General features: G+C 41.4%; 1 protein-coding gene across 1 annotated transcript in view; it reads right to left on the minus strand.

The window, feature by feature from the left end:
* The window catches only part of LOC108884340 (contactin-associated protein-like 4), a 98,594-nt gene that overhangs the window by 74,632 nt on the left and 7,278 nt on the right, over positions 1-16,684 (minus strand). Inside the window, exon 2 of the mRNA XM_018678191.2 lies at positions 617-727. Coding sequence (XP_018533707.1) covers positions 617-727 — 111 coding nt within the window. The remainder of the gene's footprint in view (positions 1-616; positions 728-16,684) is intronic.

Consider the following 16,684-nt stretch of genomic DNA (forward strand, 5'->3'; position numbering starts at 1 on the left):
GCAGAAAAAGCTCCACAACAAACTATGATCTTCATTTTGTCAAAGCCTCTCATCAGCATCCAGCACAAGACTCCCCGCAGGGTCTTCACGCCGGACGAACAAACACTTTTTACATTCATCCTTCTGGCGTAAACCCTCAATACAAACGGCACCTATAGAGAATAAAGATGGGACAAAGCAACTCTGGCTTGTTCTTTCTTTTCGATCTAGTCCTGTCTTAGAAATTATTCTAATCCTCTTGCCTCCCTCTAAACTACTCACCTGTGAGTTGCCTAAATCTTTGTGAATCCGGTAAAAACTTTCTGGTTTGTTGTTTTGTATTCGGAGCTTAAACAAAGTCTCTTCTTCCCAGAGATGCACTGCCGCAAAGCAGAAAAAGAGGAGAGATTTGGCTCTGCTTCCTCTCTGCTGTCTCTATTGGACCCCGGTAAACCTTACATTTCACTGGACTTAAGAAACAGCTCACATCTCCTCTTAGAAAAACAAGCAGTGTAAACATTATTCCAGGCCCTAATACACTGATGGTGTCAGCCAAAGTATGTACCCAGTCCGATTAAACGCAACATTACCCAGTTTTACCCAGAGTCAGGTTCAGCAATGAGAAAGTTTTCCTCACCTTCTCTCCTGTTGAGTTTGGCAAAGCCTGGTGCGTGGCTGCTGGACAGCTGGGAGGAGCTTCTGAAGGACGATGGTGGCAGACTGGACACCAGAGCACTGTCACACACCTCTGTCAACCAATCACAAAGCAGAAAAAAAATCACATTTAGTTACAGTATGCCTGCAAATTAAGTACTTTGTCACAGCTCTGTGGCTTTGACCTTTTCTATTTCTGTAAAGGACCAGTGTGTAGGATTTAGTGACACCTAGTGGTGAGAAGGCAGATTGCAACCAATTAAATTAAAAGCCAAATCAAGTCAGAACTGATGAAGCCTCTTGATTAAACCATTCTTTGATGACAAAAATAGCTGCTGATTATTTTTTTGTCAATCACCTGAACTGCTTAATCAGTTTAAAACAAGAATTCATCCAACCAGCCTCCAAGCACCAGTATTTCAACCATTTCTAAAGTTGCAGAAATAAGAAACTGCTTGGTTTGCAGGCAAACAGTCTCACATTTGAGAATACACAGACTTTTGTACCCAGAGATAACCTCCCAGCAACATCCGTTCAGAGTCAAAGAAACTAATTTAAGAGGGTGTAAATAGTTGGATAGAAGTATCACAACACTTGCTCTGACTGATGCAGCACTTAGATGGTCAGAAAAACAGAACACCAGAGGTTATTGGGCAGGTACATCACATTTTTTTAGCCTCAGTAAATACCTTTGAGTAGCTGAGAGAAGAGTAGTGCATTTTTTTTTTTATCATTGAGCTGAGTTTAAATGTCAGCTAAGTTAAAACAGGCCTTTGACTTTACGTTCCAGTCTCTTAAGTGAGCGCTAAGAACTTCACAACAGCAACTTGAGTCCCATCTCTTAGCATGAGCGAAAAATCATAAATTTCAAAAGCAGTTGGATAGAAGTGTCCAAAGTCTTCTCCAGAGTTATAAAAACCCACAGCTGAGTGGATCAGAGAGATCAAACGTAAAAAAACACACTGAGGATATCACAATATCAGACGCAGCAGGAGATGGATTATTCCCCGTCTTTTACCCTGAGTGAAAAACTGTTGAATTGTTAAAAAACAGCAGGACGGGAGCTCACTGATGCTGTGAGATGAAAGTCTGGTATCTCCAAATTATCCAAGCTTTTCAGGATCGGAGTTTCGGGGGGTTATTCAGTCAGGTTTTTACAGTTTCATGAGAGCAAAAGCTGCAGTTTTCTAAACCCTTAAAATGATGTTAATAACAAAAACCTGTTTTTGAGCCTCTGGCTATTACAGCTGAGTCTAGTCATTGAGAAGAAGGCTTAATGTTCCCCAGGTGGAAACAGGTTTCTCAGCTCTAATGGCTCCATATTAGATGAATGAACAGTGTAATAATGTCCAGTTGGATGAATGAAAGGTGTAATTGAACCTAGATGGATAAATGAGTGTTGTAATCATGTCATGTTGTGGAGATGAATGGCATCCTGACTGGCTCATTACAGGCTGGATACTGATGGAGAGGAAACCTTCACCTTAACACACTTTAAAGGTTTACGGATGATTGACTGCAATAAAAACATCATACATTATACATACTGCAATAATTAGCAGTAATTGAGCTTGTTTTAATTGGTTTCTCCACCATATTCTCCAAGGAAGTCATAAACATGCACATACGACGTAAATTATTGCAAGAATTTGACTCTTTACTCTTGCTGCAGCTATTTCATTTGTTTGTTAAATTTGCAGTACACTGAGAAAATACACTAAACAGTAAAAAGTCACACAGGAGACGTAAATGTTTGTTTTATGAGATGTACTGTGGTCTGCACAGTGTAATTGTATCTCACGCAGAAATACACACACACACACACACAGATTCATGAACATCAGCTCGATAAATATTCATAGTTTTCCTCCCGAGCTCCAAACTGTAGCTAAAGCCAAACTAACGCTGCCTCCGTCTAAAGCCTCTCTGTTAATGGATGTTGTTCTCCACCGCTGAGACAAGAGCCAATTACTATGATTCACGCTGCAGTCCGATCCCAGCCCACGACTCTGACAACAAGGCTCTAGCTTTCGATTGCTCTGTCAACATTAGTGTACTTCATCTCAACAGCACAAGGTCTTCATCAGCTTCTTGATATCCACCACCACCGCTCTGATGATCTCACTTTTTAAAAGGACACTCGATTTACACGGGCACATTTTAACCTTGGTTTTTTTAACAAGCCGATTAGACAGATTCAGCATTGTTATTTATCCTTTGTTGAAGTGAATGGCCATGAAATTCAAAGTACAGCATTTTTCATTTTAATCATTAATATGGCTTCACTATCTGAACTGTGATATCTTGGTATAATTATAGTGTTCAAAGTACTGTAAAAATCTCTCCCAGTTTTCCAAATTTACACCTCAGATAAGCACGTGAGAGCATTTTTGAACTTGCAAAGTTGCAATATGTGAGTGACAAAAAAGCTGTGATGGCAAATTACTTGAGATGAACCTCTGAATTACGACACCTGTGGTAACTCGTGGTTATAGTAACTGTGTTTTAAAGCAACATTATGTAACTATTTTACCTTAAAATAGCAGCTTTACAGCACTAGGTTACACACAGAGGGAGCGAGCTAGCTAATTATTTCTTTCATTTATCAACCCCTGCGTGCAACAGGTGTTAATGCTAACATTAGCTCTGTACCGACAACAAAACCTTACATATACCACCTTTAATTCAAGTTTAAGGATTATAACTTTAAGTAATCTTTGTCTCAGCGTCACTGTTGCTCTTTGATTATAAATTAAAAGGTGTTAACTGAGTCTGAACTCAGTTTAGGACATTACACTCTATAGTTAAACTTTAACAATTCTTTTATTAGTGAAATAGTGATTTTCAGCTTCACACATATTTAATTCTGCAGTTTTAAATGCTGTCCAGCTACTTGACAATCATCAGCAGGCCTGCTGCTCCTCCTGATAAAATTTATCCCTGCAGGCCTTGGCCTGACAGACACTTGTTCCTGTGGATGGTGGGGGAGCCCTCAGCGTGAAAAGCAGGTGAATTACAGTAGTCTGAAGAGGTGAAATGAGAGGGACGGCTCTCCAACGCTGAGCGCTGTAATCCCAGAGGAGATAATGAGTGGTGAGAGCACAACCTCGCTGAGGTAACACTAAGAGAGAGGGAGAGAGGGATGGTTTAAAAACGCCGGGCCACTTTTCCTCAGAGGAGGTCTGGCATTTCAGAGTGGACGTCCCTGACAGTGTGACCAGTGGAGCACAAACACAGACAGCTCAGAGGAAAATGGAGCTAAATGTTGAATACCTGCTGGACTCTGCAGCCGCTGAACCTCAACACTGACCCTGGCTGTGTTGGACAGAGAGCTTTCCTGAATATTAAACTACTGCATCCTCCTCTCCCTGGCACAAACCGCTCGTAGACAAACACACCTCCTTTCACTTCCTGTCAGCTTCAACATCGGATTGAGAGTGAATTTACAATCAGATTTTAGGCATCCAGGTCAACAGATGCAATTCCAAAACAAACAGGAGCATTTCTGAGGAAGTTGAGGAGCAACATTCATGAAAAGCAGATGTCACTCTGGAAGGAGATGAGTGGATATATGATTTTTCACACTATAATAGAATATAAGAATACGACTCTGCTGTCTTATTTCTACTGTGGCATGGAGTAACAGCATTAATAGGTGTAATATTGGCTCACAAAAAAGAAGTTTCTGCCTCAGGTGAAACAATAAAAGACGGGAAATTGCACAAAGCTCAACCAGCAAGAGAAGGAAACCATTATGCTGACATGTGAGTGATGGAAAATATCTTTTCATTTCAATCAAATATCCTGGTGGACACCCATCACTCAGCCTCTGGCCAATCCATCCATCCATACCGAGTCAAATCTATCATTCTGCCAAAGTGACGAATGGTGAGTTTGACAGCATTAAAAAGCCTCAAACTGCTGGAGGGACGAGGCCTTCACACCGTCAAATATATTTAATCACCACTGACATGGCAGACTAATACCAGAGACAGGGAGGGAGGCCACAGCTCATTCACCTGCATTGTCCACTTCTTTACGGTTTTGCTGAATAACAAAGTGCCCACACTGGAGACCCTGAATACCGATGAGCTCCATCCATCACCACAAACAGCGGCGAACAGGAGGTCGTGCACTTCAGAGCTCTGTAAGCCCCCCAAAAACCCAGAGTTCAGTGCTTCTCAGTATGAGCTGAGCCAACTTATTTACCCATTCAGAGCGTGTAGCGGTAAGCAGGATAATGAGGCTCCGGCGATGTGGTTTGTTTTTGCTCCAGAGCACTAACAATCATCCTCAAGCAGAAAACGTCAATGTTCATTTTCCTAATCTGCAGCAACTTCCACCTCCAGTTTGACCCAAAGGGGTTCAACCCTGCTCCTCCCTGGTTACACACAAACAAAGAACGCATTAAAAAGAGAACATTGTGAGATTCTTGGAGTTTAGTTTTTCCTTAACTGAAAAGCACAGTTGTCGTAGAGAAAAGACTGAAAAGTTGCATTCTGAGTCACCAAGTCATGATTGGCACAAGTCTTTCAGGAGATGTCCCCAAAATAAAAACTCAATCATCATCAAGTCCCATACCTCCACCATGTTTTATGATTCTAATATACATCCAACAACGTTAAAGCTGCAATCATTTACAAACAATACAATGTTCTGCTGGGAAACTTGGGTCCTTCATTCATCTGGATGTTACTTTGACATCTTAACCCCACCATACCCCCCATAGCAACAACACTCCCCAATGACAGGGGCTTCTTCCAGCAGGACAACAAACCCACGACACCACCAAGCCTGCTCACAACCCACAGGACCCAAAGGATCTACTGCCAATGGACACCACAGGACGCCCTCAGAGGTCTCATGTCCATGCCCCAACAGGTCAGAGCTGTTTTGGCAGCACGAGGGGAACTTACACTATTAGACAGGTCCCACAGACACTGGATTAGATTGGGAACATGGGAGTTCAGAGGCCAGGTCAACACCTTGGGATCTTTGTTGTGTTCCTCGAGATATTTATGCGCAGTCTTTGTCTTGCTGAAGGAGGGCCCTGCCATTGGGGAGTGTTGTTGCTATGGGAGGTGTGTGATCGGTCTACAACAAGGTGTCCAAGTAACATCCAGATGAACGTCAGGACCCAAGGTTTCCCAACAGAACGTTGTATTGTAACAAGATGATCAAAGTCACATCGTCACTTCATCTGTCAGTGGTTTTAATGTTGTAGCTGATCTGTGTTTAACACTAATTATATTTTCTTTTAATGCTTAATTTGCCTATTTGTTTAGACATGTTTTCTGTAAAGTATTTTGGGATGTGCATACAACAATAAATACCTGTGTCCTACTTCCATAAACAACATAGCATTAGAGAAATGATAAAGGTGATCGTGTGGTTTGAATGGAGGCAGACTGCATGAATGGAGAGAGCTCTTGTCTCTTTATGTGCCACAGTGGACAAAGAGGATTGCAGCCACCATTTCCTGAAGCATCCTCTTGCAGGTAGCAAATGATGGTGAAATGCCTTTACACTAAATTCAAATGGAAAAAGCACATTAGTACAGGTCACAAAAAGGGTACGGATATGAAACATCACTGCAACCAGCTATGTATTTTGTTTTCTCAGTGCTTTGAAGAACAACCTCAGCTGTAGAACTTCAATTCTTCAAGCCTGACTTCCTCCTCTTCTCTGACAGCCCTGTGCTCAACACTGTTTGACAGCTACCAAACTAAAAAGCTCAGCACCTTACACAGCTGCTAACAACAACAAGAATATTTGTTCCTCTTCTCGTGTTCCTTCATCTGGCTGTCAAACACACACCTGCATAATTTTCTTTTTTCCGTCTGGCCTTCAACCATTAGCCAGCTAGAAAACACCAGATAATAAGCTCATTATGTACAGCACAATCTGTACATGCGAGAACACGGCCCACACACAAATCCACAGAAACGGCATCCTGGTGCATACAGTAACACTAACATAATGCCGTCTTTAAGAGGACAGAACAATCATCCTCATCATTGAGACTCAGCACACTGAGCGGCGGTGTGGGTGGCTGAGTGGGAGACAGACATCAACCAAATGAAGTGATCAAAACAGCGATGAGCCGCATCATGGCAGCATTTAAAATCTCTTCATCTTTAAACTGCCAGGTTTAACTCACATAAACACAAAGACAGACAGAAAGCTGCTGAGAAACAAAACAGAGCTCAGTTCAAACACCCAAAACATTCACTGTGAATTTAAATGCCAGAATTATGCAGATTTAGGGGGAATGCTGCAGGCTACATCACTCGTACTAATGGCTTCAGGAGGAAATATGTATAATAAAATATCTACTAATTCACCAGCCGCGCTAAGTAAATAATTTGAATATATTTGCCTGTAAATGTCTCTTAATAGAGAGCAGCAGACCAACAAGTCTCCGTGGAAAAAAATTGTTTGGCACAAAATATAATTTTCTTCTGTCATTCACGTAAAATACAAGGCACAAGGATATTCACATCATCCAAACACTTCAGCAAATCTAATTTATTTCACAAATGAAACACTGAATTGGACACTGGGGATTCATAAAACTGAAAACGCTGCATTGCACCAGGAGAAAAGCTTATACTACAAACTGTTTTTATGTAAATGAGAACAAGCTTATCAGCATACTGTATCCTCTGTCTTTATATAGGGATCCACTGCTCAAATTAAGTGCAGTCGAGTAATATATCAATACAATACCTACATGCATGTGGTGGGGTAAGACTAGACATGGTTTGGGATTTGGGTCAACACATAACCATACAGCACCAGTGGTTTTAAGGTGTTTTCACACCCGCCGAAGCCTTCAGTGTGTACACCAGCAACAGTTTTTATGGATGAGCAGTGTAGCATAATAAAAGACTATAATGCAGCAAATAGCAGGACTTGTATTCTAGACACTCATTCAAAGATGAACCTTACGACGATGTGTGCAGCGGAGACTTTACAACCCCAGACCCAAGCAAATGCTGGTGGTCTTCCTCTAACAACCAATGTGATTCCTGCACAACAACAACAGACCAGTGTCCACTTTCTCCAGCAAAAAAGCCTTACAAGAAAAAAATGACTCTTTGATATCTTCACCTATCACTTAGGAGTAAAAAGGAACCTTTAAGCTTGACAGAAATGGTGATTTGATTTATATCCTGATATATTGGCGCAGAATATTTGGTTTGGCTTTCCTTTTTGTTTGAGTTGGTTTAAAAGCAAGACATTAACCCTCATATAGTCACAGGGGAATGCTGTCTTGTGAATACACTTTACCTCGTCTATTTAAAGGCTTTTCAGATGCCTCAATCATCAATAACCCAAACAGCTGTCTGCTTGATGGTCCACTAGAGAGCTGGCTGGGCGGGAAGAAGAGATCCATCTGGGAAATACTGTTAAGGTGGAGGGGAAACATGTGTCCAGCTGCAGCCTCTGGAACAGCCAAGCTATGAAGATCGCGCCAACAGCCCCTTTACACCAGAGACCATCTCTCTGCACTGGCACTGCAATAACACACAATTTATATCAGCTCCAAAGGAGAGAAATTGGATGTCATGACCAAAGGCCTTTCACTCTCTTTTTCTGTGTGTGTGTGTGTGTGCGCAGCCTCTTCACACCTTCACTAAACCACAAACAGGAGCTGCAGTCACAGCATCTACTTAGTTTTACTTTACAGCCATCCTCCCTCAGGAGACATTAGAAGATAAGTGCTCTTTAAAAAACTTCTCTGCAGCTAATTTGATGTTCTCCATCGTCCCCTGCCTCTCACACACTCAGCCTTCCTGAGGCTGGAAACATAAAGGATACTTAGACTTCTTGAGCTAACCAAGAGGAGAGTTTCTGTCCTTTTCCAAAAGTTGTCAAGACGAGGGCTGAATCTACTAAACTACTGAACCTTCATAGGGCAGTGTAACTGGGGGAAGCTGGGGTGAAAATCTGAACAGGCCCCAATTAGTGGTCACTGGTCAGAAATGTGAATATCTCCTGTCACAGCTTCTTGGTCACATCCTTCTCTGTCCAGTTAATCCAAGAACTTTTACAATTTGAAAACCTTGAATTGACAAGGCTAAAGAACAGACACATAAAACTGATAACCTATCTTCTTCACACCAAAGAGACACTCCACTTCCTCCTCAGAAAGATGCCGGTCCTGGTGATTGTGGTGGTTTTGGGAGCAGAGGATTGTGGGTAGCATTGTTCCGGACCAGTATTACGCACATTTGTTCCCTGCCTGCCTTAAATTTAATCTTCCACTGGAGCTTGAAGTATTTTTATCTCTGTGGTCATGATGCACTTCACAGAAATTCAATTTTTTTTGCTGTTTGGTTGCTGGGGTTATAATTTATCACGCTGCTGTGATACGACCGGTCAAGACCTGAAAACCTCCGGCAGCTACACATCCTGCTCTGTGAGAAACCATGACATCGGTTCAGATATGAGCTGGGTAACACTTCACATTACAGCTCGAAAATAACAAGGTGATGATGGCGTGAGATTATGTATTATCATTTTAGTAAAAGTAACAACATTTGGGAGCAGTTGAAAAATTGTCTACTGCCATTTTAAATCTGTCTGAGGCCAACAATCCAGGTTTTCAGTCGATGATATTGCCCTATACAGTATGATTCTTAGAAAAACTTAGCAATGAGCTCCAGGTTTCTTTAAAATGCAGCCCTGTTCGTCATAATTGTTTGAGGTAGCACTGACACTGACACGAGAGAAGACAGATCCATCCGATGCTGAAAAGCTGTTCTTTAAACTTTTACTTTTTTAGGCAGACATTAATATTTATACCGGTGCAGTCTTGCAGAAACCCAGTACTCCTGGGGCTCTGCAAAACTGAGGGCTGAACACGAACACATCACACTTCCTTAAAAGCCAGCGGGGGTGAAATTGTAGAGGCAGCTGAGAATGTCACAGCAGGGGAAACTATTAGCTAGACACACTTTCTTATCATCCGTCTTTTCTCCTCTTCCTCATCCCCCCCTCTCGCCCTAATCCTCATCTTCCTCCCGCCTATCTTCCGTCCTTTTTTTCCTCCCTCTTTTCCCTCACCTCATTTCCTTCCTGTCCTGTCTCCTTCGCTCATCTCTGTCCTGGTCTAAGTTCCTCACTTTCCTTCAAACCTGCTGTCCTCCTCCTCCTCTGCCTCCTGCAAAAAAGCAGATGGTGGCCCACGCACACATACAGCAAAGTCAGTGAGGGATAAAATGGGAAAGGAAGTTGAAAATGTCACTGCAGTTGTGAGAAACACAGAGGGAATACTACTACCAGACAGCCTGCAGACTCCTGACCCCTAAAGTTTATACCCTCATACTTTATATTCCTCTTCCTCCTCTTATTTCCCTCTCTCCATCACTGTCCACTCATCATGCTCCTTCCTCCTCTTCCTCCTCTGCGTCACCTCAAAGTGCTTATCTCTGATTTAGCTCTGTCTTGTTGTGTTGAAAGTCAGCCTTACCCTTCCGTCTCTTAATGGCCACTGACTCAGCTCTGTCCTCCTCTCTAATACGAACTGACCGGCCCTGCTTCTTCTCATCAGCAGTCGCTGCAGAGCTGTGGTCACCGGGTTCATAAAAAATACACAACAGAGAGGACATTAAACTGTGATCAGCATCTATCGCTGTGTGGGAAGAGGACACCTTAGAGCTTGGACTGTGGCATATGAAGGAATGTGCTGTAGATGCACTGGTTTATTCACTGAAGACTGGCATCAACATGGAAAGCAGATAATGAGGCGTAGTAGGCTCTACCCTGACAGATCACAAATCACTGACTGCACTCAGGATGAGAGAGACGTGCTATAACGAGCCATTAATTAATCCAGAGTCATGTAATGAAGTGTTGCAAAGTGGGAGATGTTTTTTCAGACACCCCTGACTCCTGAAGTAAAAACCCAGTTCATTTTTCTCATAGACAGAGTTACGTGACTCTCAGTTGCAATACTTTCACACCCTGGATTGGCATGAAACTCTTAAAGTTGAATCATCAGTACAAAAGGTTGAAAAGTGTCTTAAAAAATATCTGCCAGAGTCAAAGGTACCACCCTGTAGACATAAAAACTTTAAGATAGAGGTTAACTACAACTCCTACGATGCACTGCGGCAAGAAATACCCAATCGCAGAGCTCACAATTCTGTTACAAGTGCTGCAAAAGGGCAGGTGAAAGCTAAAGATAACTGTGTTAGGAAAGTGGATCTGCAGCTTGAGTCGTGGTGCAGTTTTGGACAAATTCAATGACTAGGACACCATGTTTTGTTGGCAGATCTGACAACAAAACGTTCTAGATTTAGCACAGCTCCAACAGACAGGAAAAAAAGTGGAAATAATTGAAACTGGTGGTCATATAAGACTGTATAATGTGGAGAGTGTGGAAAAAGAGGGAAATAGAGAATTCTGCAGTACCACAGCATGGACTTCCTCTATGTTGCAAAATGAAAGGCTGCAAATCAGTCAGTTCTGTCACCTACAGTGGCAGAGGAGACATCCAACTCGCTCTATGAAGGCAGAGGGGTGAGCTGATGAAGAGAAAAGCCTTTTTTGTCTTCCAACCCCATCCAGGGGGCATCTGCTTCTAACAGGCAGTTAAGGACAAAGACCTTTACCGAATGGTTGCTGCTGAGTCTCGTTTCAAAATTCAAAGTCTGTCACCACCAGAATAATGGGCTTAGAGATGTCCTGAACTTTTGTCTGGAGCCACTATACAGACAACACTTCTACAGTTCCATGACAGCTTTCTCAAAAACTAGATTTCTATTAAATTTGCTGAGAACATTCAAGGTCCCCAGAGGATGAGTTACAATGATTCTGACAACCCTCTGAGATCCAACATTTCTACTTGCACAAGGGATATATTCAGTATACAGATGCAGATGCAGCCTGATTTGTTTTTTATTTTACTTTCAGTACAATTGTCTTTCTATTAATGGTTTTATTTCTGTTATATTGCTGAAATTGGTCTGAATTCATCTATTCATCGGTTCATCTAATTCATCTATTATCCTATTATTTTAGATATTCCATGAGATTGATTTTCAACATCATTTTCAGAAATCTGCTGGGGATGTGGATAAAACCTCATTGTATTTGTGACTCAGTAAAGATTTTCTCCAGCGCCACCATCAGGCCAAAGTTGTAACTTCTGACACAAGCTATGTGACTGACAGTTTGAAATGAACTTTGCTAAACTCCTTCATGCTCCCAACATATATCACTCTTGTTTACTTTTTATGATCATGTTAATGTATGTTATGGGTCATTCTTTGGAATTATATATTGTGTTTGCTACAAAGGAAAGAAAAGACTTTTCCCTGCCAGGAAAATCTGTCTCATCTAAGGCTAATCTCTACTGTAATAGAGAATGAAAGAGCATGGTGACCTTGGTAACTAATGCAGTTACAGTTGGTAAGTTTAATGTCCCCAGTATAATATGAAATTATGACAGTCATAAGCTGCTGCAAATAGAGTTGTAAGTGTAAAATCCATTTATTGTTTCAGTCTCCTGTCTCAGTTTGATGGAGTATCATGACCTCTGCAGATGAGAGCTGATATTTGAAGTGACAACAAGTCATCTTTGATGACGATAGCTCCACATGATGAATGGCTTCATTTTTTGGGAGGCAGACTTCCTCTGGGGACGGCCTTGAACAAATACAGCAGGTTCTAATATCAAATGGATGGACTGCAGTCCTCTGTGAGCCCCTCACTTAACTACCTGTTCCTGGGTTAATAAATCCAGATTCATGACTGGTGGCTCCACATTGGTTCTGTAACCTTGACTTCATCAGATCCCATTCATGGCTCCACTTTGCCTGCACACATTTCCATAAATGACACTAAAGAAGAAATATGAAGGGGATTTATCCTCGGATACTTTCCTTTTTCCTCATCCCTGCTCACGCTGATGCTACCCCCTCATGAATCATAAAGGACTGTAAGGTTTGCACAGATTCACACCAAATGGCAATGGCTTTGTTTTCCTCAGTGCAAACAACCAGCTCACTAAAAAGCAATAAATTCCTATGAGACAGGCCTTTGCCACACTTGAAATTCATTGCTAAATTTGCACCATCCTCAGCATTTTCCTTACCAGATTACTCCTGGAGGAGATAGGGGATACTTCACGAGAGCTGATATTTAATCAAGCACCCTTAATATTCCCCCTCGGAGCTCCCAAAGCTTAAATAACAAACTTCTTTCTAGAGGCGCCCACTAGCCTTCATTGGTTGAGTAAATAACACCCCTGAATTTACCATTCAGCCTCCAGCTTCTCAATAATTTACTGTAACTCATATTAAATCCCTCTACAGCCTGCAGCAGCTGAATAATCAAACTGTTCCTTTAATGCAGAGCATGCGAATAACCAAACCCCGCAGATCTCACTGCCTAATTACCGGAGACACTGGTCTAAAAGTTCAAGGCAAAGAAAAATACAATTTCCTGTCCATCATGTCAGCCTTTGCAAAGTTAACCACAGAGCAACCGGGCAGAATAATTTCACCTCCACATATTCAATAGTCTTGGTCACCTGACACTGGCAAAAAACATTTTTTTGGCTTGACCACAACAGCAGAGCAAACCCTAGAAATGTGAATGTCTGCGACTGAGTGTTAAAGAGTTGGCCGGGTGATGAAGTTACACCACTCACTGGATGACCATGATAAAGTTATACCATTAGTTGGACGGCCGTAAAAAAGTTACACCACTGGTCGGACGGGCATGGTGAAGTTACACCATTGGTCCGATGGAAGTTATACCATTGGTTGGACGGCTGTGATGAAGTTACACCACTGGTTGGAAAGCGATGGTGAAGTTACACCACTGGTCGGACGGCTATAGTGACGCTACACCACTAGTTTGCCGGCTGTTGGACTTTTTTCATTGGCTGGCGCTGTCTTAAGTATTTGGCGCAAACAGTTTCTATTATGTCATCAGGGAGTGCAACCAGAGTGCAACTCATTTGTTTCTCTGATGTCTTGCCTGCCAAGAACTGCATGTCTATCAAAGGAACACGCACAACTAGAGAAGAAACTACTTGTGTTGTGGTGAGTTAACACCGGCTGACGACACTGTCAGCAGCTCAGCAGGAGAAACTCTCCACACTGTTGTGGGATTTCATGATTTCGCAAACCCATACACGGTCCAGCCATATACTAGGTTTTTACCAAGTACCATTAAATGTGACTTTCAGGCCGGACTCTACTTCTCTCTGCAAGGCAGAAAATAAACTGACAAAAAAGTTTTAATTTCATTAGCAGGACTGAGAACAGGGTGACTCAGAGGAACCAGTGAGTCACTATCATTTAAAAACCCAGGGATGAGGGTAAAAATGCAAATCAGCATACACAGACACACACAGTAGGAGTGCAGTGGTATTATCTGTCATTAGGCTAGGATTAAAGTCATTTAGTGTTCTTGAGATTATCTGCCATTAGGCTATGATTATAGCACACACTCCAGTGGCTCTAAATCAGCTCAGAGGGGAGATGAAAACCTCAAGGAAAACTGATGAGACAGAGAAAGGGAGAGAGTATACTTGAAAATGAAACCTTCTAATTAGTGCTGAATTATATGAGCAAAATATCTAATTGCAATTTTTCTGACCAGCATTTCACTTTCTATTTAATTTGCAATTACTTTCTAAAACTTGAACTACAGGTCTGAATATTTATTAAAATACTTAATTGATCCAAGCATAATCGCATTTGTTTCTCTCAATATAACCACTGACACTGACATACAGGGAGCACATTGAGCAGACTACAGCCAAAATCTTTTTTTCTTGTACACTCACAGAATTAAATTTAATCAACTGCTGCACAGTTGATTAAATTTTCAGTTTTCATCATAGCTGGTGAAACTGTCACATCCTACAAGTTGTTATGACAGTGATCATAATTATGTTTTGCAATTTCAAAACTGTTACAGTATGAATTCTGCTCTACTTTCTGACCTCTGTGAATTGTCTGAACTAAAAAAAAAAACCTCACACATTTATAGTAAAATATGTGCCATCCTTCACCTGAATGTGGCGGCTGCTCTCAAGCATCTTTACATATGTTTGTTTAATACTACGCCTATGTAACAGTAAAACATGGTGAAAGATACATTTCCAATCTCTCTGCAGTCAATCCAGAACATCCAGTGTTTTCAGTTTGCCATTAGACTTTATAAACTACAGCTATTTTCCTTTCTTATCACTAAGACAAACCAAGGAGTTGAGATAACTGGTATCGCCATTAGAGCCCTTATAGACAGGACCGAGGTATCAGACAAAAACCAGAATGACTAGAAACTAGAAATTAAAGTTTACAAAACCAACAGAGCAATGAGGAGGGGAGTTAATTTCAGTCAGTGTTAGCTGCTCAGTTACACATTCTCTGCACTTCAGGCTCTGTGCTTCAGCATATCCAATTAGAAATAAAATAACTGATACTAGATTAAAGTGCCGAGACTCAGGTTTAATTTGAGTGGGTTTACATCAGTATTGAAAGAACTTGTGTGGGAGATATGGCCCATTTTAACACATAGTTCCCAAAGTTTATCAGTTCAACACATGAAGTCAAACAAAATTATTATATTTAATATTTCCATAGTTTCTGATTGCGTTTGAACCACTGTACTTTGAGATAAAAGGGATGGAGTTTTGGCACTTTAATGTAATGTATTCATCATTTTATTTCAAATTTTATGTGCAGAGAGCCTGAAGAACAAAAAATATGCAGGCTAACTCCTACAGTGAATTTCCTGCAGACAGATACTGTACAGGCAAGAGTCAGCACCTTTGCTTTCCTGGGTGTAACCAAGGTCTACTTGGTAACCCTACAGTTTAGGAAGCTGCTCGTTAGCTCCCATTGGCAGCTGACATTACACTAACCTCTTTTACCATCCAAGGAAGGAATGTGTTGGCCACGAACTCAACATAAACATTCAAATTTTAAACCAAATAAAATAACCCACAAAAATGACAACGGAGAGGGGTGGATGACAAATCAGTGTTTCTGTTGCCTAATGCTGTTTGTTTGTGGTCAACAAGATAGCAACAAAACACTCAGTTTTCAGTTTATAAGGAACACCTAGCTAAAACTACTGCAGTCTAATACAACAGTCCTGGAATAAATCTTCCCATCTTGTTGGTGCTGTTAAACTGTAGGTGTTAATGTTATCCAGCCTACCCTCATTGATATAAACCGGGTGGTGCTTCATTGCTGCTGTTAAGGAGAAAGTTCATATTTCCACTGTTCAGTTTTGATTCGTCTTAAAATGACCATGCCTGATATGGGAATTTTTAGCAGAAGGATACACTACAAGTGTTGCTTATCAAATAAGGATGAAAAGCAGGGTCATTTGATTTAGGTCTGCTGCTCAGACACTGAATTACTATAAGTGAAGAAACACAAATATCACACCTCTCAAGACGTACTTCAGTGCTTTCAATTCAGTCTGATAAACAGCTTTAGCCCGACCTTGCCCCTGGCACTGGCAGAGCACTGAAACAAATGAAATGTGGAGAGAAAAGTCAGTGTGCGCGATTATTAACTGAATGATGTACTATAGGTGGGCTCTCGGGGGAGTAAACGGCTGAAGGACAACTTATTGCTTTCAGGGAGCTGCAGTTTATTTCTTTTGTTTTTGGTTATGGCTTTTAAATGGCAGACATTCCCCTGGGTCCAAAAGCTTTAACATCAAGGCGATAAGTTCTTTGGTTTTAACTTGGCTCCCTGCAGCTTCTGGTGACAATACTTTTCAATCATCTGTCCTTTCAATCCAAGCCCTCAACTGTAATCCACTTTCTTAAATGTTGTGACAAATGTCCTTCAATTTACCTTCAATGTTGAGAATTTCTCACATTTCATTCAAATTTATGTCTTTTTTTGTTTGTTTGTTTATTTGTTCCAACTGCAGTGACCCATTTCCCCCACAAGGAACATTAAAGTTTAATTTCGTCTCATCTCATCGCAGCTTTCTTGCCCAACAGGGAACACACTAGTTCCTCACCTTATCGATCCATCCTGAATCCTCCTTTGTCAATAAA

The sequence above is a fragment of the Lates calcarifer genome, linkage group LG4 (assembly GCF_001640805.2).
Source record: "Lates calcarifer isolate ASB-BC8 linkage group LG4, TLL_Latcal_v3, whole genome shotgun sequence".
In the NCBI taxonomy this organism is placed as follows: Eukaryota; Metazoa; Chordata; class Actinopteri; family Centropomidae; genus Lates; species Lates calcarifer.